Genomic DNA, 27,619 nt, shown 5'->3' with positions numbered 1-27,619 from the left:
CTTCTCTCACTACTCAGTGCAGCAGCCAGCACCGCTCCTGCCTCCTCCTGCCGCTCTAGGCAAGAATATATACCTGCCTGGTGGGTGAGACGGCTGTGAGTGTAGCAGTAGTGCTGGGCAAAAGTGTGGTTTGAGTTGACAGGCAAATGGAGAACACACACAGGCCCATTTGTGAAAGGGTGAAGAGGGAAAATCCCAACACAAGCAAAGTGCAGCTGTATTTCTACATCTTGTTAATGGCCTAAAATTTCTGCGCTATTCCGATTTCCGCAGTAAACATTTGCATTCTATGATTGGTCCAATACTTCTGACTCGGAAGTATTTGGCCAATAAGAGAATTCAGAAGTTTACTGCGGATTTCTGCCTAATAATGTACATTCACAAAATATAATGGTTTTCGGCACAAAAAAAAACAACAACTTTTTTAAAATGACCTAACTTTATTAACAACGACAAAAAAAAGACAACTTTCAACAGAAATCGGAATGTACATTTTTTATGATAAGTCTTTAACTGGGAAATGCAACTGCTTTGTTTTAATGTTATTGTCTTTCTGCTGTCAATGGGCTAGATCACAAATTTCCTTGCCTGTGACTGGCCAACAGCGGTGGAATGGACACTCAAACGGTTTCTACATTTACTATAAGAATACTTACATTCAATTGTTTAAATGGATCTGTTTGTTCTGATCTGCTTACTACAACACAAAGTTCTGACCTGCTAATTTTTTTCTGGACGCGTATACAGACCTGACAAAGCGGATGCCAACGGAATCAGTGGAAGCCTACAAGTACAACAGTGCCAGTTGTCACCAGGCTCGTCACAGCATACATTTCACCAAAATAATCACCTGTCTTCTGTGGATTCAGTTCCACCAATGCTGCTGGTACTGCTGCTTGGTCCTGATTCACTGCAGGGGAGATGTAGCAGTACACAGATCGGTGCCCCGACAGAAGCATGGGGCTCCCCATTTGGATTAAAACAGACCAGTGGGAATACTCCTGGTGGAGTAAGGATTACCATTTTCTGTTGCAATCCAGTAGGGAGCCCTATGTGTTTCTTCTGGTGCTCTGATCTGTATATTAGTTCTTCTCACCTGCAGTGGACTGAGGACCCGGTGGTGGTTCCAGCAGTAGCTGTAAACCCGACAGAAACTGAACTGAACGGGGGGTGGTGGTGCAAACAGACCAGATGCAGAATGGCAGATAATATGAACAATGCGCAGGCATGTGACGGATTGATGAACATGCCACTGTGCAACCAGTCTAGTGTGGCTCAAGCTTTAAATAAAGAGTCTTCCTTGGCATTCAGAGTTTTTTGTTTCCGGTTTGTTTTCAAACTTGGCTCCCATTCATACATGAGACAGTCTTCATCAATTTCTCACTCACTTGGGATCTTCAAGAATGTAGTTATCTCAGGGAATGTAGAGATTTATCATAGTTCAAAATAGGGGAAGCACTGATTGAAACAAAAGCTGTATATAGTGCTATCAGGTATATGAAATCACTAAGATCTTTAAATTTCTAGGCTTTTCAAGTATTGAAAGCTAGTACAGAATGCTATCAAAATTAATTTATAGCAGCTTTATTAGAAGAAGGTGTGTTCACAGTTTTGCATTTATATGAATGGCAACAAATGGATCTTCATCTGAACTCTTAATACTGAACTGAGCAAAGCCATCACCGTTTACTTCAATTCTTTCACCAGTACAAGTATTGCCTTCTTTTTGACCTGATATGACATCACAGTAAATACCAGCAGGCAATCCAGTCTGCAAAGATTTGTGAAAGCTCCTGGAAAAAAAGAAAAACTCTGTTAACAATCTGAGCATTATTTTTGGGAAGATTCCCATTTATTCAGCTAGCTTCAATTGGACATCATCATTCCTACAGAGTAAATAATCCATCCCTAATGTGTGCGGGGAGATTGCTAGGCAATTTTTATCTTAGCATAATGGCAAAAAAACCTTGAACTCATAATCAGATGCTATGACCAATATAATAAAGGGATAGTGCAAAAATGGCTAATGCAAAAAAGAACCACAAAGAAACAAAAAACAGGACTCCACCTGGATGGTTTGCAAACCTTGCTATACTTTATATCACAATAACAGCAAGAATGACATTTCAGTCCTCGAGGCCTTCATCACATACTGTCAAACCTTAGAAGTGCTCTACATTTAAACAGTAAATCATACAAAAATGAAGAGCACTTCTAAAGTTTGACAGCACTACATGAAGGTCTTGACAAGAAATGTTGAGCTTACTTTTACTCTGATATAAAGTAAAGCAAAGTTTGCAACTCATCAAGATGGAGTACCAGTGTGTTCTTCCAATGTGGCTCTGACATGGTCCATCAGGAATTTGGACCTTACTGGTTTGACTCTCTGGAACATATACCATATTTTTTCAGAATATAGAGTGCTTCTTATATTCCAAATGTACTGTATAAAAGGTAACCCCAGATGCAGAGCACAGCGGAAACAGTTGTTACCTATCCAGCCAGCACGAATCCTCCCTCTGGTCTTCCTTCAACACAACACCAGCGCACTCTGAGCCCCTCTTCTGTTTTCTGTTCTGTCTGCAGCTAGTGCGAGTCCTCCGTCTTCAGCCGGTGCAGTGTAACATGGTCAAACAATGCACTGGCTCACTCCATGTCCCGTCTTCTGCCACTTCCTGGTTCACACTGTTATGCATGACCTTGCGGCTACTTTAAAATTTACCTTCCCCTTCCTGGATTTTCTGCCGGCCCTCGCTGCACACTGATAGGCAGAGCCGAGACTTCTAGGCCCTGCCCACAGAGGTATCAGAGCCAATAGTAATGTGAACATTACGATTGGCTGTGATAACTCCCTGGGCAAACCTAGGAGTCCCGTCTCCGCCAATTGCTGTGCAGTGAAGGACAGTAGCAGTGTTTGATCATGTTACACTGCACCGGCTGAAGACAGAGTACTCACACTGGCTTAAGACTGGACAGAAGATGGGATGGAAGACAGATGACAGGCTCAGAGCACACTGGTGTTGTGTCAGAGGGAGACCAGAGGGAGGATACACACTGGCCAGATAGGTAACAACTACTTCTGCTGCACGTAGTTTAGTGTTAGCAAGGATTAGTTTTGCAGGGTTTAGTGTTAGCAGAGATTAATGTTAGTAGAGATTAGTGTTAGCAGGATTTAGTGCAGCAGGGGTTAGTGAAGGGCACACAAATCATGAGCATTTTTCTATCGGGTTGCCAGGCATAGATAGCTCAGCTCACCTTTTTTAATTGAAATCACCCTTTAATAACAAGTAGGTCCACACTTACGACTCTATGAGTCCTCTCCCCTTGTGCTTGGCAGCACTAAGCAAAGGGATTTCAATGTGCAAACCCTTTGGCTTTGTACCATATATTACCAACTTCATGTAAAACTGCTTCACCAATCTGCTAAAACCAAAATTTTGAGTTACACTCACCAGTCATCATTGTTGAACACAATGAAGCCAACACTGCCACGTCCAAAAGCAACTTGATTTTCTCCATTATCCCACCAGTTAAGGAGAGGCTGATCTCTGGCCAAATTCCGGAAAATGACCATGTTCCTATAAACACAAGACAAGGTAGTTTACTTCTGTATTTTTAGCCTAATACCTTTTGCATATTTTTTTTCTATCTGGTCTCCAGGTTTTATGTTATTTTCTTTCCATTTAGCATTTAACTTCTGCCCTAGTCTGTAGATCTTACACTAGTTTAGGTTTAGTTTGTTTGTTTTGTGTGTTTCACCCCATTCATTTCTCCAAAAGTGGGGAGAAAAAGTCACTGCATCTTATAGTCCAAATACAGTGAGACCCTGACTTACAAATGCAAACTGCTGACCTGGCACGATGTTGGGGACTTTCTGTATTGTCCCCCTGTATCCTCCTTCACTCCCTGTGTCCTTCACTCTCCCTGTGCACAGTAATTAGCAGCGGCGCATCACTCACTTGATCCAATGGCTGCCAAGGCGATCAGCGGTCTCTCCTCTCCCTTGTATTTGCCCTAATGCTGGCTTCTGCTGATCGCTCCATTACATGAAACCAGAACTAGGGGAAGAGCGAGAGGAGATACTGCTGATTGCCGCAGGAGCCCTCGGATCATTTTAGAGATGTAGGCCAGATTTAAAACACCAACAGGCCTGATATGACCTGCAAGCTATAGTTTGGCCAGCTCTGACCTTACCATTTCTTTTGCTCTAGTATTAATCCTCATAAGGAACACCTAACCAAAAACACTAAACCTAATTGATACTTACCTTTTGTCTTCTTGTCTCCTGGCGATGAATCTAAGCTCTCTAATGAAAAATAATGTATTGGCAAAGGCTTGCCAATGTCCAAACTACTAGACCTATGCTAGAAATTGCTGTCGGAGATAGGTGGACTCCTAAACCATAGGGTGAGCTGCAATGGAGACGGAACATAGACTTTAATACAAAGCCTGCATGCAGTGAGTTAGAATAAGATGATTAATTACAATGCAATACTGTGAACAGACCCATATAATTGGATGGGTGGTGAATTCTTCTCCAACTGAGCACTGCGAACTAGCCCTAATGTGTCTTTTATACACACATGTACATAACGCAAGTTGTGCCACTTGCACAATGAACATGGCATTGCTTGTGTAAACAATGGTAGAATTGCAATTAATTAATCAACTACTATGTGCGGTGTAGAGAATTGCAGTGTCCCAAATATAGTCTGAACAAGCCCATACTCATACATAATTGTGTATACTGTATATATATATATATATATATATATATATATATATATATATATATATATATATATATATATATATATATATATATATATATATATATAATGTTACATATTTGCTTTCCTGGGTTTAATCGCTTCTTGTAACACTGGCATGTGTTGCAGTGCTGATAACCTCTGTACAAAGGTGATAAGCAGTGGAAATAAACAATTTAAAACCAGAGGGAAATAGTAGAAAACATTTTAGAAACATAGTATTCAAAAGTAAATATGGACATGTTTGTAGCTAGTTTAATCATACATTTATATTTTGAAATTATCCTATTGAGTTTATGGCAGAGACTATTTCACAAATACCAATGAAAATTAAGGATGAGCAGGCGGATTCTGTTTTAATTGATTTAGTGATGGTATCGCCATTTTTACTGTAGAGGGCTTTCCACAGAATAGTACTTTAAAATTCTGCTGCTAAAATGAAAACCAATTCACTTCCATTGCCCCCTGGTCCCTAGGTGCCTTTTCAGCATCCCTACAGTGCATACATTTAAAAAAGTTGCATATTTAAAAGGGTGCAGGATAAAAGTAATAGAATATTGGTGGTTTTATGGATATTCTACTATATTAACCACTTTGCATCAGGGGCGTAACTAGGCCCCACCGGGCCCCCCTGCAGAATTTCAGAGCGGGCCCACCCCCTCCCTGGGACCCGCTCGTGGCCGTTTTGTGGGGGCTGGAGGGGTGGCAGCATGAGGGGAAAGCCTAGGCCACAGTCGGCAGGGAGAGGGGAAGTTCCCCCCTCTCCCTCACCTCGGGGCTTTCCCCTCTGCGCTCCCCTCCAGATATTTACAGTGTGGGCAGCGGCGGGCAGATACATACCTTCTTCCGTGTGTTCCACCGCAGATTCCTCGCTTTAGTGGCTGACGTCACTTCCGGAAGTGACGTCAGCCGCTAGAGCGAGGAGTCTGCGGTGGATCGCACGGAAGAAGGTATGTATCTGCCCGCCGCTGCCCGCTGCCCACTGCCCACACTGTATCTAGCTGGAGGGGAGCGCAGAGGGGAGAGCCCCGAGGTGAGGGAGAGGGGGGGAACTTCCCCTCTCCCCGCCGACTGTGGCCAAGGCTTTCCCCTCATGCTGCCAACCCTCCAGCCCCCACAAAACGGTCCCAAGCGGGCCTCAGGGAGGGGGGGCCCCCCGCGGTAGCATGGGCTGCAGGGCCTATTGTTACGCCTATATAGGTATGAACAGCGCTGAGAGTAGTAGTTGGATAATATAAGCTTTAATAGATTGTTATGGCCTGTATATATTCAGGATAGATTTCAAAGCACAAGGTCAAATGCTAAAAATACAGAATTAAAATCTGTAAAAAGTCTTACAGCATATAGCTAGAGTGCATATATTGCATACACGTACCCTGTGTGTGTTTAGGATTAATACTCAATCAAAAAAATCCCTATTCAAAGGTACAAAAAATATATAAAATCGCATAGCATGTAATTCAAATCCATATATTGCATACAGTTGTGTTATAAATGGAGTCTATATAGGTATGAACAACTCTGAGAGTAGTAATTGGATAATATAAGCTTTAATAGATTGTTATGGCGTGTATATATTCAGAATAAATTTCAAGGCACAAGGTCAAATGCTAAAAATACAGAATTTAAAATCTATAAAAGGTTGCACCGCATATAGCTAGAGTGCATATAATGCATACACATGCCCTGCGTATGTTTATGATTAATATTCAATCAAAAAAAGATCACTACTCAAAAGTTCAAAATATTTAAAATCGCATAGTACATAATTCAAATGCATATATTGCATACAGCTAACTCGGTTGTTGTAAGAGTTATTATTATTGTTACGCCACTGCTTTGCATCCAGACCTTGTTCCCCCCTTATGGACCAGAGCAGTTTTGACAGTTTAGCTATGTCCTTATCTAATCAGCAATAACTTTGCCCCCACTTATGACACCAAAATTAAATATATATATATATATATATATATATATATATATATATATATATATATATATATATATATATATAAATATATATATATATATAGTGGTTTGCAAAAGTATTCGTTGAAGTTTTCCACATTTTGTCACAAACATGAATCAATTTTATTGGAATTCCACGTGAAAGACCAATACAGAGTGGAGTACATGTGAGAAGTGGAACGAAAATCATACATGATTCCAAACAGTTAAAAAAAAAAAATAACTGAAAAAGTGGGGTGTGCGTAATTATTCAGCCCCCTGAGTCAATACTTTGTAGAACCACCTTTTGCTGCAATTACAGCTGCCAGTCTTTTAGGGTATGTCTCTACCAGCTTTGCACATCTAGAGACTGAAATCCTTGCCCATTCTTCTTTGCAAAACAGCTCCATCTCAGTCAGATTAGATGGACAGCATTTGTGAACAGCAGTTTTCAGATCTTGCCACAGATTCTCGATTGGATTTAGATCTGGACTTTGACTGGGCCATTCTAACACATGGATATGTTTTGTTTTAAACCATTCCATTGTTGCCCTGGCTTTATGTTTGGGGTCGTTGTCCTGCTGGAAGGTGAACCTCCGTCCCAGTCTCAAGTCTTTTGCAGACTCCAAGAGGTTTTCTTCCAAGATTGCCCTGTATTTGGCTCCATACATCTTCCTATCAGCTCTGACCAGCTTCCCTGTCCCTGCTGAAGAGAAGCACCCCCAGAGAATGATGCTGCCACCACCATATTTGACAGTGCGGATGGTGTGCTCAGACTTATGTGCACTTTTAGTTTTTCACCACACATAGCATTTTGCATTTTGGCCAAAAAGTTCCATTTTGGTCTCATCTGACCAGAGCACCTTTTTCCACATTTGCTGGGTCCCCCACATGGCTTGTGGCAAACTGCAAACGGGACTTCTTATGCTTTTCTGTTAACAATGGCTTTCTTCTTGCCACTCACCATAAAGGTCAACTTTGTACAGTGCATGACTAATAGTTGTCCTATGGACAGATTCCCCCACCTGAGCTGTAGATCTCTGCAGCTCGTCCAGAGTCACTGTGGGCTTCTTGACTGCATTCTTCTGATCAGCGCTCTCCTTGTTCGGCCTGTGAGTTTAGGTGGACGGCCTTGTCTTGGTAGGTTTACAGTTGTGCCATACTCCTTCCATTTCTGAATGATCGCTTGAACAGTGCTCCGTGCTCCACTTTGCAGTTATTTATTTGTAAAAAATGTTTGGAATAATGTATGATTTTCATTCCACTTCTCACGTGAACACCACTTTGCATTGGTCTTTCACGTGGAATTCCAATAAAATTGATTCATGTTTGTGGCAGTAATATGACAAAATGTGGAAAACTTCATGGGGGCCGAATACTTTTGCAAACCACTGTGTATATATATATATATATATATATATATATATATATATATATATATTTATATATATATATAAAATACATTATTTCTCAGTTTTAAAAATTCTGGTTTAAAAATAAAAAGCACTACTGCAGACAAAAAACACAAATTTTGTTTGGCTATTTCAACGATTTATCATAAAACTTAGATTATGTTCCTGTCACAATTTATGGTGAAGATATTTGATTCTGAAACAACACTACAGTATGTATTTTTCACTATGAACTGAGAAAATAAAAATATTTTTAATGGTAAAAATCAAACTTATTGGTTCAGGGAACATATATTTCCTTTCAACAATTTGTGCTGCTTCAGATATTGACAGAGGTGTGCACAGGAACAAGCCCAATCCTGCACAGCACTGTTTCAGCAACAAGACATATATCTACGTCCTCGTGGCTTAGATGAAGTCACAGATGATGCAGATATACTGTAGTAGTGGATAAAGTGGTTATATAGTAAAATATTATTTATACTTACTCATATTTTTCTATGACCTCCCCCCTACAGAACCCTCCCCTGGTGGTGCTTAACCCCTAACCCCCTGGTGGTGCCTAACCCTTAACCCAACCGGTGGTGCCTAAGCCTTAACAATACCCCAGTGGTGCCTAACCCTAAACCCCCTTGGTGGAGCCTAACCTTTAAACCCCCTCCCTGGTGGGCAACTAACCTTAACACCCCCAACTAACCATAACCCCCCATCTAACCTTAACCCCAACATCTTGTTTAAAAGGGCACCTGAATTGCGGCTACAAATAATGGCTACAAATTTCGGCGACAAATAGAGGCTACACATACAAAATAGCAGCTTTAAATAGCGGCTACAAAATTGTAGCTGTTATTAGAGGGAGTGCCAGTTTAATACTGTGTGTGACATGATTTCTGCACAACTGCTAAAAATCAACAGGGGAGATAGCAGTACCCTTTTAAATTTGCAGAGTTTTCAAATGATCCTCCAGTTAATAGAATATCTGTAGTTGCCATTACAACCACTGCAACTTACATATAGAGTTTTTAATTTGCTCACCAGAATTGCGGCAGAGTGGAGTATAAGATACAGCACACTTTTTGATCTTTTGGTTCTTTCGCACTTCCTGAGAGCAATTAGCTAATATATTATGCTGAATGCTCACACATCTGATATCCCAGAAGTTGGAGAAATATACTAAAACATTTATGAAGTCAAAATATGCCACTATTAACAACATTTTGTAGGAAAAACTTAAGAAAATATATATTTTTTAATTTTACCGTTTTTAAAATTATTTGTTTTTCGCTATGGTATGAAATACCCTCAATATGGAAAGGGGGTTTACAATAATTAGAGTTAAAGAAACGTGTTTTGCCACAAGCATTGAGAGTTGGGGCAAGTACGTTTTTCAAACCTATGGCAGGCCCCTTCAAACATGTACCTTATATCTCAATGACTGTTGGTTTTATGAGACCCAGTGTATTTCTGAATACAGTAGATGAGCTTACTTTATCTGGCGCCATCTGTGTTCACACACCCAGCCATTGCCACAAGTGGAATCTTCATTAATCGTGACTGCCATAGTTGACTCATTCAAGTAGCTGGGCGGTCCAACCCAATCATTTTTGTCCTGGAGAATCATAAGTGGAATAATAAAAAAAATTATGACTATAACCACAAAGATTGCATGGCAGTTTACTCCCACATCCAAAAAGCATGAAACTAAGTTAATTGGCTTCCATTAAAATTGACCATCTGCCTGGTCCACGCTAAAGGTGCCCATACATGGTTCAATTTTTTCATTTTTTTCGATTAGATAATTTCGTTCGATTTTTCCGTTCGATCGAGTATAAAGATATTTCTAACATGTCCGATCAGATTTTTATTGAAAAAAAACGGGATAAACGTTCTAAAAAAAAAAGATTCTTTTTTTACTTTCATTTGATTCAATTGTTTTGGTCAAATAAACGGGGAAATCAGACATTTTTATTGTACCATGCATGGGCACCATAACACAAAATCATCAAAATTATACAATTTTCCGCAATGGAAATCAATGACTGGACAAGTCATCGGATACAATGATATGTCAATTTTCAACACATCCATTGTCGTCATTGACACACCAGAACAAAGCCCTGTCCTGCATTACTTTTTTAGACACCACATACTGTACACTGATAAGCAAAATGCTGACCAATAGAAACAGACACACCTGTTCTCACAAGTGCTTTCAGCGGATTTGCAGTTTAAATAAGAGTTTACAACTTCCTGTTGAGGTCTACAACCTCTTCCTGGTACACGCAATCTTAAAGGCCACACAGAAAGGAAAAGCAGCATATAACAATAAGTATGGACAGTGGACACTGTCAACTACTTCAATGGGGAACACCCTGCACTGTATGATAAAACCCACCAAAACATCACTCCCATATACTACTGAAACAGAAACTATGGCTATCATTCATAAAGCATTTCCGCATGCGGAGATGCTTAATACCGGTGACTTTACCGACCACTCTGCAAAATCCCCATTCATAAAGGCTCTTTCCGCATGAAAAGCTGACAGAGCGATACATTTCCGCTTTGTGCGGAGTTTTTCTAGATTTATCTAGAAAAAGTTACAAACACGTCCATTCATAAAGATTAGAGCAAGCGGTATGCAGAAGGAAAATACCGCTTGCTCGACAGTAGCGATAGGCGGGCGGAATACGTGTAAATGAATGGGACGGACCTCCCAAGCAGCATCAGACAGAGGAACGCACGGAGGGAATCGGGCAGCTTTTATCTTTCCGCATGTCTTCCGCCACGCTACCGCCAGCTTCCTCCAGAAAACCTCCGCACTTCTACCGCAACAGGCAACTTCTTTATGAATGACCACCCAGAAGTCTTAAGTACCGGTTGCGGAGAAGAACGGTGTTTTCCCGCACTACCGACTGCACCTTTATGAATGATAGCCTTTGAGTCCTTTCCCAACCAACGGACCAACAGAAGACCAGAGAAGGCAATTAGCTCTCTTTCAGTGTTGCCAACCGTCCGTCAAAGTACGGGCAGTCCGTACATATGATGCCAAATTTCCCTTGTCCGTACCTGCCCATACTTTGGGACATGCGTCCGTCTAAAAATGTCAACACTGCCGTGATCTTGTTTGCGCATGTGCGCATCGTGGTCACAGGCAGCTGGATCTTCGGGCGGCAGCTCTGTAAGAAGCCCCAGGCTTCTATTACCTCCTTCCCCCCAACCTCCGCTCTCCAATAAGTAACGCTGATTTTTATGCTGGTGCCTCATTCCAGCCAATGAGAGTCAGGCAGCCAGCAAGCCCGCCCCTTCCAACCCCGTCCAGGAAGCAGCTGTAGGGTAAAGGGGGAAAAAGCAGCGTGCACTGTTAGCTTTCGGCTCCTGCTGTCCCCGTCTTCCCAGCGTCTCTCCCCAGATAACGGCAGATAGACACAGAGCAGTGAGCCAGGTATGACCTTTGAAAATGTGTGTGACATCTGTTCTGGGCTGCCTGGGGATATATAAACTTTGCATCTTCCGCAGTGATATTATGCAGTCCTGTACAACCTTAGTGTGTGTGACACAGGGCTGCATGTCACACACACACTGACTGTCCACAAAAGAGCTCACACTCTAATCCTACCATAGTCATATGCTATTGTCCTGACATAATATTATTATGTATTTGTATGGCCCTAACAATGTCTGCAGCACTTGACAGGGTACATAGTCATGCCACTGATTGTCCTCATAAAAGCTCACAATCTAATCCTGCCATAGTCCTAGTGTAATGTCCTACCATATTATTGTTATGTATTTATAGCACTGACATCTTCTGCAGCACTTTACAGAGTACATAGTCATGTCACTAACTGTCAGATGAGCTCACAATCTAATCCTACCATAGTCATAGTCTAATGTTCTACCCAGGGGCGTAACAATAGACCCTGCAAGGGATGCAGCCGCAGGGGGGCCCAGAAGCCGCAGGGGGCCCTGTGGGGGAAGTTTTTTTTTCCCTGTCCTGAGAGACTGATAGCTAAGGGCATGAAGAGGAAAAGCTTGCTTCTCTCTGCACAATTATTCTAATTACTGCATCTGCTCAGCCACTGATAATGAATCATACAAAGTTTTGTAGACAAAGATTTGTAAACAGTCCCTATCCAGTGTGCAGTAGGGTCTTGTGTACCACGTGAAGGGGGGGGGGGGGGAGAGAGGGGAGGGAGAGGAAGTTTTACAGGGGGGCCCAGTGAATTCTAGTTACACCCCTGGTTCTACCATATTATTAGTATGTATTTATATAACACTGACATTTTCTGCAGCACTTTACAGAGTACATAGTCACTCACTGTCCTCAAAGGAGCTAACAATCTAATCCTTCCATAGTCAAAGTCTAATGTCCTACCATATTATTATTATTATGTATTTATATAGCACTGACATCTTCTGCAGCACTTTACAGAGTACATAGTCATGTCACTGACTGTCAGAGGAGCTCACAATATAATCCCTACCATAGTCATAGTCTAATGCCCTACCATATTATTATGTATTTATATAGCACTGACATCTTCTGCAGCACTTTAACCACTTGCCGACCGCACACAGCTGATGGGCGGCAGCAAAGTGGACGCCGAAAGGACCGCAATATGCCCATCGGCATTGCGTCCTTTCAGCATGCCCGGGGAGCAATCGCGTCACTGGTGACGTGCGCTTCCCCCGGAAACTGGCTTCGCCCACCCAAAACGACAACCCGCCGGCCGTTCGGAAGTGATGACGGGCTGTTAACCCCACGATTGCCGCATGCAAAGCATATAATACGCTTTGTAATGTATACAAAGCGTATTATACAGGCTGCCTCCTGCCCTGGTGGTCCCAGGGACCACCAGGGCAGGCTGCAGCCACCCTAGTCTGCACCCAAACACACTGATCTGCCACCCCCTGATCGCCCACAGCACCCCTCAGACCCCCCCCCCTTCCCACCCCCCAGACCACTGTTTGCACCCAATCACCGCCCTAATCACCCCCCTAATCACCCATCAATCACTCTCTGTCACTATCTGTCAATGCTATTTTTTTATGCCCTAAACTGCCCCCTGTGGGCTCCTGATCACACCCCCACCCCTCAGATTCTCCCCCCCCCCCCGTGTACTGTATGCATCTATCCCCCCTGTAATAACCGACTGATCACCTGTCAATCACCTGTCAATCACCCATCAATCACCCCCTGTCACTGCCACCCATCAATCAGCCCCTAACCTGCCCCTTGCGGGCAATCTGATCACCCACCCATCAGATCGCCCGAAGACCCGCCGTCAGATCACCTCCCAAGTGCATTGTTTACATCTGTTCTCTCTTCTAAACACCCACTAATTACCCATCAATCACCCCCTATCACCACCTGTCACTGTTACCCATCAGATTAGACCCTAATCTGCCCCTTGTGGGCACCCAATCAACCGCCCACACGCTCAGATTGCCCTCAGACCCCCCCCTCTTATCAATTCGCCAGTGCATTATTTACATCTGTTCTTCCCTGTAATAACCCACTGATCACCTGTCAATCACCTGTCAATCACCCATCAATCACCCCCTGTCACTGCCACCCATCAATCAGCCCCTAACCTGCCCCTTGCGGGCAATCTGATCACCCACCCACACCATCAAATCGCCCGCAGACCCGCCGTCAGATCACCTCCCAAGTGCACTGTTTACATCTGTTCTCTCCTCTAAACACCCACTAATTACCCATCAATCACCCATCAATCACCCCCTGTCACTGCTACCCATCTGATCAGACCCCTATCTGCCCCTAGGGCACCCAATCACCCGCCCACACCCTCAGAACGCCCTCAGACCCCAGCCCTGATCACCTCGCCAGTGCATTGTTTGCATCTATTCCCCCCTCTAATCACACCTTGAGACACCCATCAATCACCTCCTGTCACCACCTGTCACCCCCTAGCACACCTACCCATCAGATCAGGCCCTAATTTGCCCCGTGTGGGCTCCTGATCACTCGGCCAATCCCTCAGATCCCCCTCAGAGCCCCTTCCGATCACTTCCCCAGTGCATTGATTGCATCTATTTTCCCCTCTAATCACCCCCTGAGACACCCATCAATCACCTCCTGTCACCCCCCTAGCACTCCTATCCATCAGATCAGGCCCAATACAACCTGTCATCTAAGAGGCCACCCTGCTTATGACCGGTTCCACAAAATTCACCCCCTCATAGACCACCTGTCATCAAAATTTGCAGATGCTTATACCCCTGAACAGTCATTTTGAGGCATTTCGTTTCCAGACTACTCCTCACGGTTTTGGGCCCCTAAAATGCCAGGGCAGTATAGGAACCTCACAAGTGACCCCATTTTAGAAAAAAAGGCACCCCAAGTTATTCCGTTAGGTGTATGACGAGTTCATAGAAGATTTTATTTTTTGTCTAAAGTTAGCGGAAATTGATTTTTATTGTTTTTTTCACAAAGTGTCATCTTCATTAATCGTGACTGCCATAGTTGACTCATTCAAGTAGCTGGGCGGTCCAACCCAATCATTTTTGTCCTGGAGAATCATAAGTGGAATAATAAAAAAAATTATGACTATAACCACAAAGATTGCATGGCAGTTTACTCCCACATCCAAAAAGCATGAAACTAAGTTAATTGGCTTCCATTAAAATTGACCATCTGCCTGGTCCACGCTAAAGGTGCCCATACATGGTTCAATTTTTTCATTTTTTTCGATTAGATAATTTCGTTCGATTTTTCCGTTCGATCGAGTATAAAGATATTTCTAACATGTCCGATCAGATTTTTATTGAAAAAAAACGGGATAAACGTTCTAAAAAAAAAAGATTCTTTTTTTACTTTCATTTGATTCAATTGTTTTGGTCAAATAAACGGGGAAATCAGACATTTTTATTGTACCATGCATGGGCACCATAACACAAAATCATCAAAATTATACAATTTTCCGCAATGGAAATCAATGACTGGACAAGTCATCGGATACAATGATATGTCAATTTTCAACACATCCATTGTCGTCATTGACACACCAGAACAAAGCCCTGTCCTGCATTACTTTTTTAGACACCACATACTGTACACTGATAAGCAAAATGCTGACCAATAGAAACAGACACACCTGTTCTCACAAGTGCTTTCAGCGGATTTGCAGTTTAAATAAGAGTTTACAACTTCCTGTTGAGGTCTACAACCTCTTCCTGGTACACGCAATCTTAAAGGCCACACAGAAAGGAAAAGCAGCATATAACAATAAGTATGGACAGTGGACACTGTCAACTACTTCAATGGGGAACACCCTGCACTGTATGATAAAACCCACCAAAACATCACTCCCATATACTACTGAAACAGAAACTATGGCTATCATTCATAAAGCATTTCCGCATGCGGAGATGCTTAATACCGGTGACTTTACCGACCACTCTGCAAAATCCCCATTCATAAAGGCTCTTTCCGCATGAAAAGCTGACAGAGCGATACATTTCCGCTTTGTGCGGAGTTTTTCTAGATTTATCTAGAAAAAGTTACAAACACGTCCATTCATAAAGATTAGAGCAAGCGGTATGCAGAAGGAAAATACCGCTTGCTCGACAGTAGCGATAGGCGGGCGGAATACGTGTAAATGAATGGGACGGACCTCCCAAGCAGCATCAGACAGAGGAACGCACGGAGGGAATCGGGCAGCTTTTATCTTTCCGCATGTCTTCCGCCACGCTACCGCCAGCTTCCTCCAGAAAACCTCCGCACTTCTACCGCAACAGGCAACTTCTTTATGAATGACCACCCAGAAGTCTTAAGTACCGGTTGCGGAGAAGAACGGTGTTTTCCCGCACTACCGACTGCACCTTTATGAATGATAGCCTTTGAGTCCTTTCCCAACCAACGGACCAACAGAAGACCAGAGAAGGCAATTAGCTCTCTTTCAGTGTTGCCAACCGTCCGTCAAAGTACGGGCAGTCCGTACATATGATGCCAAATTTCCCTTGTCCGTACCTGCCCATACTTTGGGACATGCGTCCGTCTAAAAATGTCAACACTGCCGTGATCTTGTTTGCGCATGTGCGCATCGTGGTCACAGGCAGCTGGATCTTCGGGCGGCAGCTCTGTAAGAAGCCCCAGGCTTCTATTACCTCCTTCCCCCCAACCTCCGCTCTCCAATAAGTAACGCTGATTTTTATGCTGGTGCCTCATTCCAGCCAATGAGAGTCAGGCAGCCAGCAAGCCCGCCCCTTCCAACCCCGTCCAGGAAGCAGCTGTAGGGTAAAGGGGGAAAAAGCAGCGTGCACTGTTAGCTTTTGGCTCCTGCTGTCCCCGTCTTCCCAGCGTCTCTCCCCAGATAACGGCAGATAGACACAGAGCAGTGAGCCAGGTATGACCTTTGAAAATGTGTGTGACATCTGTTCTGGGCTGCCTGGGGATATATAAACTTTGCATCTTCCGCAGTGATATTATGCAGTCCTGTACAACCTTAGTGTGTGTGACACAGGGCTGCATGTCACACACACACTGACTGTCCACAAAAGAGCTCACACTCTAATCCTACCATAGTCATATGCTATTGTCCTGACATAATATTATTATGTATTTGTATGGCCCTAACAATGTCTGCAGCACTTGACAGGGTACATAGTCATGCCACTGATTGTCCTCATAAAAGCTCACAATCTAATCCTGCCATAGTCCTAGTGTAATGTCCTACCATATTATTGTTATGTATTTATAGCACTGACATCTTCTGCAGCACTTTACAGAGTACATAGTCATGTCACTAACTGTCAGATGAGCTCACAATCTAATCCTACCATAGTCATAGTCTAATGTTCTACCCAGGGGCGTAACAATAGACCCTGCAAGGGATGCAGCCGCAGGGGGGCCCAGAAGCCGCAGGGGGCCCTGTGGGGGAAGTTTTTTTTTCCCTGTCCTGAGAGACTGATAGCTAAGGGCATGAAGAGGAAAAGCTTGCTTCTCTCTGCACAATTATTCTAATTACTGCATCTGCTCAGCCACTGATAATGAATCATACAAAGTTTTGTAGACAAAGATTTGTAAACAGTCCCTATCCAGTGTGCAGTAGGGTCTTGTGTACCACGTGAAGGGGGGGGGGGGGAGAGAGGGGAGGGAGAGGAAGTTTTACAGGGGGGCCCAGTGAATTCTAGTTACACCCCTGGTTCTACCATATTATTAGTATGTATTTATATAACACTGACATTTTCTGCAGCACTTTACAGAGTACATAGTCACTCACTGTCCTCAAAGGAGCTAACAATCTAATCCTTCCATAGTCAAAGTCTAATGTCCTACCATATTATTATTATTATGTATTTATATAGCACTGACATCTTCTGCAGCACTTTACAGAGTACATAGTCATGTCACTGACTGTCAGAGGAGCTCACAATATAATCCCTACCATAGTCATAGTCTAATGCCCTACGATATTATTATGTATTTATATAGCACTGACATCTTCTGCAGCACTTTAACCACTTGCCGACCGCACACAGCTGATGGGCGGCAGCAAAGTGGACGCCGAAAGGACCGCAATATGCCCATCGGCATTGCGTCCTTTCAGCATGCCCGGGGAGCAATCGTGTCACTGGTGACGTGCGCTTCCCCCGGAAACTGGCTTCGCCCACCCAAAACGACAACCCGCCGGCCGTTCGGAAGTGATGACGGGCTGTTAACCCCACGATTGCCGCATGCAAAGCATATAATACGCTTTGTAATGTATACAAAGCGTATTATACAGGCTGCCTCCTGCCCTGGTGGTCCCAGGGACCACCAGGGCAGGCTGCAGCCACCCTAGTCTGCACCCAAACACACTGATCTGCCACCCCCTGATCGCCCACAGCACCCCTCAGACCCCCCCCCCTTCCCACCCCCCAGACCACTGTTTGCACCCAATCACCGCCCTAATCACCCCCCTAATCACCCATCAATCACTCTCTGTCACTATCTGTCAATGCTATTTTTTTATGCCCTAAACTGCCCCCTGTGGGCTCCTGATCACACCCCCACCCCTCAGATTCTCCCCCCCCCCCCGTGTACTGTATGCATCTATCCCCCCTGTAATAACCGACTGATCACCTGTCAATCACCTGTCAATCACCCATCAATCACCCCCTGTCACTGCCACCCATCAATCAGCCCCTAACCTGCCCCTTGCGGGCAATCTGATCACCCACCCATCAGATCGCCCGAAGACCCGCCGTCAGATCACCTCCCAAGTGCATTGTTTACATCTGTTCTCTCTTCTAAACACCCACTAATTACCCATCAATCACCCCCTATCACCACCTGTCACTGTTACCCATCAGATTAGACCCTAATCTGCCCCTTGTGGGCACCCAATCAACCGCCCACACGCTCAGATTGCCCTCAGACCCCCCCCTCTTATCAATTCGCCAGTGCATTATTTACATCTGTTCTTCCCTGTAATAACCCACTGATCACCTGTCAATCACCTGTCAATCACCCATCAATCACCCCCTGTCACTGCCACCCATCAATCAGCCCCTAACCTGCCCCTTGCGGGCAATCTGATCACCCACCCACACCATCAAATCGCCCGCAGACCCGCCGTCAGATCACCTCCCAAGTGCACTGTTTACATCTGTTCTCTCCTCTAAACACCCACTAATTACCCATCAATCACCCATCAATCACCCCCTGTCACTGCTACCCATCTGATCAGACCCCTATCTGCCCCTAGGGCACCCAATCACCCGCCCACACCCTCAGAACGCCCTCAGACCCCAGCCCTGATCACCTCGCCAGTGCATTGTTTGCATCTATTCCCCCCTCTAATCACACCTTGAGACACCCATCAATCACCTCCTGTCACCACCTGTCACCCCCTAGCACACCTACCCATCAGATCAGGCCCTAATTTGCCCCGTGTGGGCTCCTGATCACTCGGCCAATCCCTCAGATCCCCCTCAGAGCCCCTTCCGATCACTTCCCCAGTGCATTGATTGCATCTATTTTCCCCTCTAATCACCCCCTGAGACACCCATCAATCACCTCCTGTCACCCCCCTAGCACTCCTATCCATCAGATCAGGCCCAATACAACCTGTCATCTAAGAGGCCACCCTGCTTATGACCGGTTCCACAAAATTCACCCCCTCATAGACCACCTGTCATCAAAATTTGCAGATGCTTATACCCCTGAACAGTCATTTTGAGGCATTTCGTTTCCAGACTACTCCTCACGGTTTTGGGCCCCTAAAATGCCAGGGCAGTATAGGAACCTCACAAGTGACCCCATTTTAGAAAAAAAGGCACCCCAAGTTATTCCGTTAGGTGTATGACGAGTTCATAGAAGATTTTATTTTTTGTCTAAAGTTAGCGGAAATTGATTTTTATTGTTTTTTTCACAAAGTGTCATTTCCACTTACTTGTGACAAAAAAATAAAATCTTCTATGAACTCACCATACACCTAACGGAATACCTTGGGGTGTCTTCTTTCTAAAATGGGGTCACTTGTGGGGGTTCCTATACTGCCCTGGCATTTTAGGGGCCCTAAACCGTGAGTAGTCTAGAAACCAAATGCCTCAAAATGACCCGTGAACCCGTTGGGCCCCTTAGCGCACCTATGCTGCAAAAAAGTGTCACACATGTGGTATCGCCGTACTCAGGAGAAGTAGTATAATGTGTTTTGGGGTGTATTTTTACACATACCCATGCTGGGTGGGAGAAATATCTCTGTAAATGACAATTTTTTGATATTTCTCCCACCTAGCATTGGTATGTGTAAAAATACACCCCAAAACACATTATGCTACTTCTCCTGAGTACGGCAATACCACGTGTGACACTTTTTTGCACCGCTAAGGGGCCCAACGTCCTATTCACAGGTTATTTTGAGGCATTTGCTTTCCAGACTACTCCTTACAGTTTAGGGCCCCTAAAATGCCAGGGCAGTGTAGGAACCACACAAGTGACCCTATTTTAGAAAAAAGACACCCCAAGGTATTCTGTTAGTAGTTGTCACAAGTTAGTGGAAAATGACACTTTGTGAAAAAACAAAGAATCAAACTGCCCTGGCAGTTTAGGGGCCCTAAACCGTGAGGAGTAGTCTAAAAACCAAATGCCTCAAAATTACCTGTGAAATCCTAAAGGTACTCATGGGATGTTGGGCCCCTTAGCACAGTAAGGGTGCAAAAAAGTGCCACACATGTGGTATCGCCATACTCAGGAGAAGTAGTATAATGTGTTTTGTGGTGTATTTTTACACATACCCATGCTGGGTGGGAGAAATATCTCTGTAAATAGACAATTGTGTGTAAAAACAAACAAAAAAATTGTCATTTACAGAGATATTTCTCCCACCCAGCATGGGTATATGTAAAAATACACCACAAAACACATTATACTACTTCTCCTGAGTACGGGGGTACCACATGTGTGGCACTTTTTTGCACCCTAACTGCGCTAAGGGGCCCAAAGTCCAATGAGTACTTGTGATGATCCGCTCAGCTGGCTGCACAGGCAGACAGCTGTTTGTCCATTCCTCTAGTCTGTGGGCTGCAGGTCTCTGGAACAGAGACCTGTCTTTCCATTGCAAGTTTCTGGTCTGTTCTTTTGCTGGGGAATTTGCATACATTCGTTATGCAAATCCCCTACCTGCCTTCTTTGATGACTGGCACTATAAGAGCTTTATGTTTCCCAGAAGGCTTTGCTGGTCATTTCCCTTCAATGGTCTGTTCCTGATGGACACTGCTGGAGTGTCAGCCATTGCTATCTAGTATAGTTAATTCCTGGGGGTTGCTTTAGGCTCCCCTTCTAGCCCAGTCAGGTTGTATTATCTGTATTGCCTGTTCTGTCTTGTCTTGCCTGTTGCCATTGTCCTGTCCCAACGGTGGTCGAAAGGAAATGGTTCTGATCTCTGTTCTTGGAGTATAGCTGGTGCAGTGGTTGCTACCAGCTATCTCTTCTGTTCTGTCTCCTGGGATCGCGCTAGCTACTTTTCGCTAGCGCTGGGGATCCTTCTGATCTGTCTCCTGGGATCGCGCTAGCTACTTTTCGCTAGCGCTGGGGATCCTTCTGTTCTGTCTTCTGGGATCGCGCTAGCTACTTTTCGCTAGCGCTGGGGATCCTTCTGTTCTGCTACTCTGTACTCTGTACCTGGATCACGCTAGCCACTTTCCGCTAGTGCTGTGGATCCTATCTCTTGTTTGTCCCTGTTTTCGTGTGTCTGTCTTGTCCGCTACGCTTGCTGGAGGCTCGGTGAGGTAACCGTTAAGCAAGCGCTCGCGTCCTCCGTTTCATGTTTGTCTGTTAATGGTTAGTTAGGCGTGCTTGTCTCTATTGTGCTTATCACGTGGAGATCGCGCATAACCGCGTGCACTGTTGCGAATGAGTGCGGTGTTCGCGGTTAGCTAGCATTTGTTGTTTTCCGTATCTCCTTATTGTATTATTTGCTGTGCCTTTGCTACCCTCGTATTCTATTCTGATCTGCCTTGTGTCACGTCTGGCGATCGCACCTCTCGCGATCGCGTTCCTATTTCATATTTGCTGTTGTGTGTGCACGGTCGCAGGGTGGCGACTGGATTGGCGCACACACATACAACCTGTCCCTTTGCTCATTCTCATTCGCAATCGCCTCTCTTGCGATTGCGTTCTGCGCTTCGTACAATTCCTGTCTGGCACTTGTGGAGGTACAGAGGATTGGTTCCTCTGCACTCCCTAGCGCCATCTGCCGACAGGAATTTCCCTCTACAGGTGCGTAGCACCTTTTGCTGGGTGCCTGCAAATATACGCTTGTGGAGGATTTCCGCCGTGTCAGCGCACGCGTTGTGCGCTGATCACGGAGAAAGTTCCACAATCGTTACAGTACCTTTAGGATTTCACAGGTCATTTTGAGAAATTTGGTTTCAAGACTACTCCTCATGGTTTAGGGCCCCTAAAATACCAGGGCAGTATAGGAACCCCACAAGTGACCCCATTTTAGAAAGAAGACACCCCAAGGTATTCCGTTAGGGGTATGGTGAGTTCATAGAAGATTTTATTTTTTGTCACAAGTTAGCGGAAATTGATTTTTATTATTTTTTTTTCACAAAGTGTCAATTTCCGCTAACTTGTGACAAAAAAAAAAGAAGTAGTATAATATGTTTTTGGGTGTATTTTTACACATACCCATGCTGGGTGGGAGAAATCTCTCTGTAAATAAACAATTGTGTGTAAAAAATCAAAACCAAAACATTGTCATTTACAGAGATATTTCTCCCACCCAGCATGAGTATGTGTAAAAATACACCCCAAAACACATTATACTACTTCTCCTGAGTACGGCAATACCACATGTGTGGCACTTTTTTGCAGCCTAACTGCGCTAAGGGGCCCAAAGTCCAATGAGCACCTTTAGGCTTTACAGGGGTGCTTACTATTTAGCACCCCCCAAAATGCCAGGATAGTAAACACACCCCACAAATGACCCCATTTTGGAAAGTAGACACTTCAAGGTATTCAGAGAGGGGCATGGTGAGTCCGTGGAAGATTTCATTTTTTTGTCACAAGTTAGTAGAAATGGAAACTTTTTTTTTTTGTCTCAAAGTGTCATTTTCCGCTAACTTGTGACAAAAAATAAAATCTTCTATGAACTCACCATGCCTCTCAGTGAATACTTTGGGATGTCTTCTTTCCAAAATGGGGTCATTTGGGGGGTATTTATACTATCCTGGAATTTTAGCACCTCCTGAAACATGACAGGTGCTCAGAAAAGTCGGAGATGCTTCAAAATGGGAAAATTCACTTTTTGCACCATAGTTTGTAAACGCTAGAACTTTTACCCAAACCAATAAATATACACTGAATTTTTTTTTTTTATCAAAGACATGTAGCACAATAAATTTGGACAAAAATGTATACAGAAATTTTACTCTATTTGACAAATCTTATCACAGAAAGTTAAAAAAAAAACATTTTTTTGACAAAATTCATGTCTTTTTTGATGAATATAATAAAAACTAAAAATTGCAGCAGCAATCAAATAGCACCAAAAGAAAGCTGTATTAGTTACAAGAAAAGGAGGGAAAATTCATTTAGATAGTAGGTTGTATAACTGAGCAATAAACCGTTAAATCTGCAGTGGTCTGAATGGAAAAAAAGGCTCTGGTCCTTAAGGGGTAGAAAGACTGTGGTCCTCAAGTGGTTAAAGAGTACATAGTCATGTCACTGACTGTCCTCAAAGGAGCTAACAATCTGATCCTTCCATAGTCATAGTCTAATGTCCTACCATATTATTATTATTATGTACAGTATTTATATAGCACTGACATCTTCTGCAGCACTTTACATAGTACATAGTCATGTCACTGCCTGCTTTCAGCGGAAGAGCTCACAATCTAATCCTACCATAGCCATAGTCTAATGTCCTACCATATTATTATTATGTATTTATATAGCACTGACATCATGTTTCTTTTCTGGGAAAACAAGTCTTCCCAGTTCAGGAGGGCTATTTCACATGAGCCTTATGCAGTAATCACCCGCTTCAATTATGTTTCTTTCCTCCCAAAATTCAGAAGAAGTTGCTGAAAAAGCCCACTACTGACTCCGCCCCTGACCGTCCAAAACGTGGGGTGTCCAGATTTTTTGCCCATTTTGGGAAGGAAAAATGAGAAATTGGGTTGGCAACCCTGCTCTCTTTTATATATTTGGTGGTGGTGCTGGAGGCAGGAGTGGTTTTGTTCAGTGTGTCTTGCTATTGCTTTCTGTTTTTCCCTCTCCATATTTCTCTCTCTTTCTCTCCTGCTCTTTCCCTGTATATATATATATTCTATATACTGTATATATGTTATTAATAGTAAAGCAAATGCAACAATGTAAAAAGTGGTAGTATGTACCACCTCCTTAGTACTTACCAGCTTTACCATGCTAAGGATTGAACAATATTTAACAATGCTGGCTGAACTCAAGGTCAGGAGCCAATTAAACTGGCTCCAGATTGATACATAGAACACAACTGCACATTTATCAACTGTCCAAGAAAAACTGTACAGAGAAAGAAACAAACTATAGACTCTCAATAAAAAGGAGCTGTAAGCTTTCATTAGTTCTGCCCCAAAGTGTCCTTTACTGAAACAAACACAGGAATACACCTAAAATTTACACAAACGGATACACAATTTTAAGTCAATGAACATAGCAGAACTGGTTTTAATGTATATTGGATCCACTGTGACCATAGACATCATGGCTGTGGTGTAGTGTGCACCCAGCATTGGACTGTGATGGGGATATCACTATAGTAGGGATGAGATTGTGAGCCCCTTTGTGGGACAGATAGTGACAATACTATATACTGTGTAAACCGTTTCAGAAGATGTCAAACTTATATAAATACTAGATAAAAAAAGTAACATCTTGTGATATGCAACAAACTAACAAAACAACTCTATCAACACTATGCTGTCTTTCACTGTCCAACACAACAGCCTATTTACAGTGGCTTGCAAAAGTATTCGGCCCCCTTGAAGTTTTCCACATTTTGTCACATTACTGCCACAAACATGAATCAATTTTATTGGAATTCCACATGAAAGACCAATACAAAGTGGTGTACACGTGAGGAGTGGAACGAAAATCATACATGATTCCAAACATTTTTTACAAATCAATAACTGCAAAGTGGGGTGTGCGTAATTATTCAGCCCCCTTTGGTCTGAGAGCAGTAAGTTGCCCATAGACATTGCCTGATGAGTGCTAATGACTAAATAGAGTGCACCTGTGTGTAATCTAGTGTCAGTACAAATACAGCGGTTCTGTGATGACCTCAGAGGTTGTCTAAGAGAATATTGGGAGCAACAACACCATGAAGTCCAAAGAACACACCAGACAGGTCAGGGATAAAGTTATTGAGAAATTTAAAGCAGACTTAGGCTACAAAAATGTTTCCAAAGCCTTGAACATCCCACGGAGCACTGTTCAAGCGATCATTCAGAAATGGAAGGAGCATGGCACAACTGTAAACCTACCAAGACAAGGCCATCCACCTAAACTCACAAGCCGAACAAGGAGAGCGCTGATCAGAAAAGCAGTCAAGAGGCCCATGGGGGACGACCTGCAGAGATATACAGCTCAGGTGGGGGAATCTGTCCATAGGACAACTATTAGTCGTGCACCGCACAAAGTTGACCTTTATGGAAGAGTGGCAAAAAGAAAGCCATTGCTAACAGAAAAGCATAAGAAGTCCCATTTGCAGTTTGACACAAGCCATATGGGGGACACAGCAAACATGTGGAAGAAAGTGCTCTGGTCAGATGAGACCAAAATGAAACTTTTTGGAAAAAATGCCAAACGCTATGTGTGGCAGAAAACTAACACTGCACATCACTCTGAACACACCATCCCCACTGTCAAATATGGTGGTGGCAGCATCATGCTCGGGGGGGGGGGGGGCATCTCTTCAGCAGGGACAGGGAGCTGGTCAGAGTTGATGGGAAGATGGATGGAGCCAAATACAGGGCAATCTTGAAAGAAAACCTCTTGGAGTCTGCAAAACACTTGAGACTGGGGCGGAGGTTCACCTTCCAGCAGGACAACGACCCTAAACGTAAAGCCAGAGCAACAAGGGAATGGTTTAAAACAAAACATATCCATGTGTTAGAATGGCCCAGTCAAAGTCCAGATCTAAATGCAATCGAGAATATGTGGCAAGATCTGAAAACTGCTGTTCACAAATGCTGTCCATCTAATCTGACTGAGCTGAAGCTGTTTTGAAAAGAAGAATGGGCAAGGATTTCAGTCTCTAGATGTGCAAAGCTGATAGAGACATACCCTAAAAGACTGGCAGATTAGTATTGTGAGAGGTTAACCCCAACCATCCCTACCCAAGCATCAGGATTATAATCAACAAGGAGCTCCCCGACCACCATGAGATCCCCCTTTCCGCCTCCATCCAATAGAAAACATAGTGACATTGGTGATTGGGTGGTATCTATACTGTCTAGGAATCTAGACTTGTGCCATATTGTTATGACAATGCTCAGGCCCAGTGATGCTCAAATGTACCCAAATTCTATTAGAGTACATTCGAATTTGGGTCTGGGTCAAACTCGGAATCCCCCGATTCGAATGGACTCGAATTCGATTTGGGTGCATTCATTCGGGTCAGGGGACAATTCAGCCGTGATCGCGAATTCGTGATTCAAAACCCGCCGAATTTAAGGGTTAATTGCAAAGCCCCCTTAAATGTCAGAGTCACTAAATTTGCAGGTTGTGTTAAGAAGAAAAGTGGGAGCAAGGGGAACATTTTTTTTTTCAAAAAGACCTTATACATTTTGAGAATTTTAAAGGTTCAAAGAAAAACCTGATACATTTAAATGCCGGTCAATGACAGATCGTGGGAAATATTTCCCAGCAGTTAATAGCAAAGGCCCCTTACATCCTAGCAACACCAAATTTGCAGGTTATGTTAAAAAGATAGTGGGTAACAATATTTAAAAAAAAATTAAAACATTTTATTTTTTGTGGAATGTTCTGAGTGTGGAAAATTTGAAAAACAAAATGGCGTGGGGTCCCCCCTCCCGAGCCTCTGTAACCCCTTGTCCCCCATGCAGGCTGGAATAGCCAGAATGCGGAGCCCTGGCCGACTGGGGCTTTGCACCCTGAGCTATACCAGCCACATGGTTCATGGTATGGGGGGGCTCCGGGGGGAGGGGTGGCCAAGCCCCCCCACCCCCCGGAGCCCTTGTCCAATCCATGGACAAGGGGCTCTTCCTTACCTCTGGTGCCCCAGGAGGAGGTGGGGCAACGACTCCCTGGGGGGGGGGGGGGGGTTCATGGTGGCATCTGGGAGTCCCCTTTGGGAAGGGGACCCCAGATGCCCACCCCCCTCCCAGGAGAAATGAGTATAGGGGTACAAAGTATCCCTTACCCATTTCCACAAAGGGTTAAATGTAATAAAAACACAACCACGAAAAAAAGTCCTTTAATAATCTTAATTAACCAGAAATACTTACCTGTACCTTTAAAAAATTGTTCCCACGGCAATATCCTCAGTAAATGATCTAGCGTATACAATATCCTCTATCTTGCGATCTTCAATTAAGTTGATTGAAGATCTCCCACAGCAATTAGCTATACTATACCATAGAATGCGTCCTGCCGACGCATAGCACCGGCTCCCGCTGTCCTCCCCACCTCCTCACCTGTCACCCTCACCTAGGCTGGCACCTGGTGCACCCATGGGTGCCAGCCTAGGTTAGGGTGACAGGTGCAGGCAGGTGGGGAGAGACCGCAGGAGCTGGCAGCTACGCGTCTGCAGAGCTCCGCATTCTAATGTATAGTAACCGGCTCATCAATGAGCCGGTTCTTTTTGTATTGAATCAAACGAATCGGTTCAGAACCGATTCATTCGATTCAATACAAAAAGAACTGGCTCATTGATGAGCCGGTTACTATTCCTTAGAATGCGTCCTGTGCAGGACGTATAGCGCCGGCTCCCGCTGTCTCTCCCCACCTGCCTGCACCTGTCACCCTCA

At 43.9% G+C, this 27,619-nt stretch overlaps 1 protein-coding gene across 1 annotated transcript in view; it reads right to left on the bottom strand.

The window, feature by feature from the left end:
• Nucleotides 1-1,568: 1,568 nt before the first annotated feature.
• Nucleotides 1,569-27,619, bottom strand: part of LOC137521152 (pancreatic alpha-amylase-like) — a 49,132-nt gene continuing 23,081 nt past the window's right edge. The window contains exons 8-10 of the mRNA XM_068240031.1: nt 9,616-9,737; nt 3,453-3,578; nt 1,569-1,793 (exon numbers count right to left, since the gene is read on the bottom strand). Coding sequence (XP_068096132.1) covers nt 1,604-1,793; nt 3,453-3,578; nt 9,616-9,737 — 438 coding nt within the window. The 3' untranslated portion in view covers nt 1,569-1,603. The remainder of the gene's footprint in view (nt 1,794-3,452; nt 3,579-9,615; nt 9,738-27,619) is intronic.

This window comes from Hyperolius riggenbachi, chromosome 6 (assembly GCF_040937935.1).
Source record: "Hyperolius riggenbachi isolate aHypRig1 chromosome 6, aHypRig1.pri, whole genome shotgun sequence".
NCBI lineage: Eukaryota > Metazoa > Chordata > Amphibia > Anura > Hyperoliidae > Hyperolius > Hyperolius riggenbachi.
The sequence above is the reverse complement of the archived record's forward strand: the minus strand, read 5'-3'. Positions and strand labels throughout refer to the sequence as shown.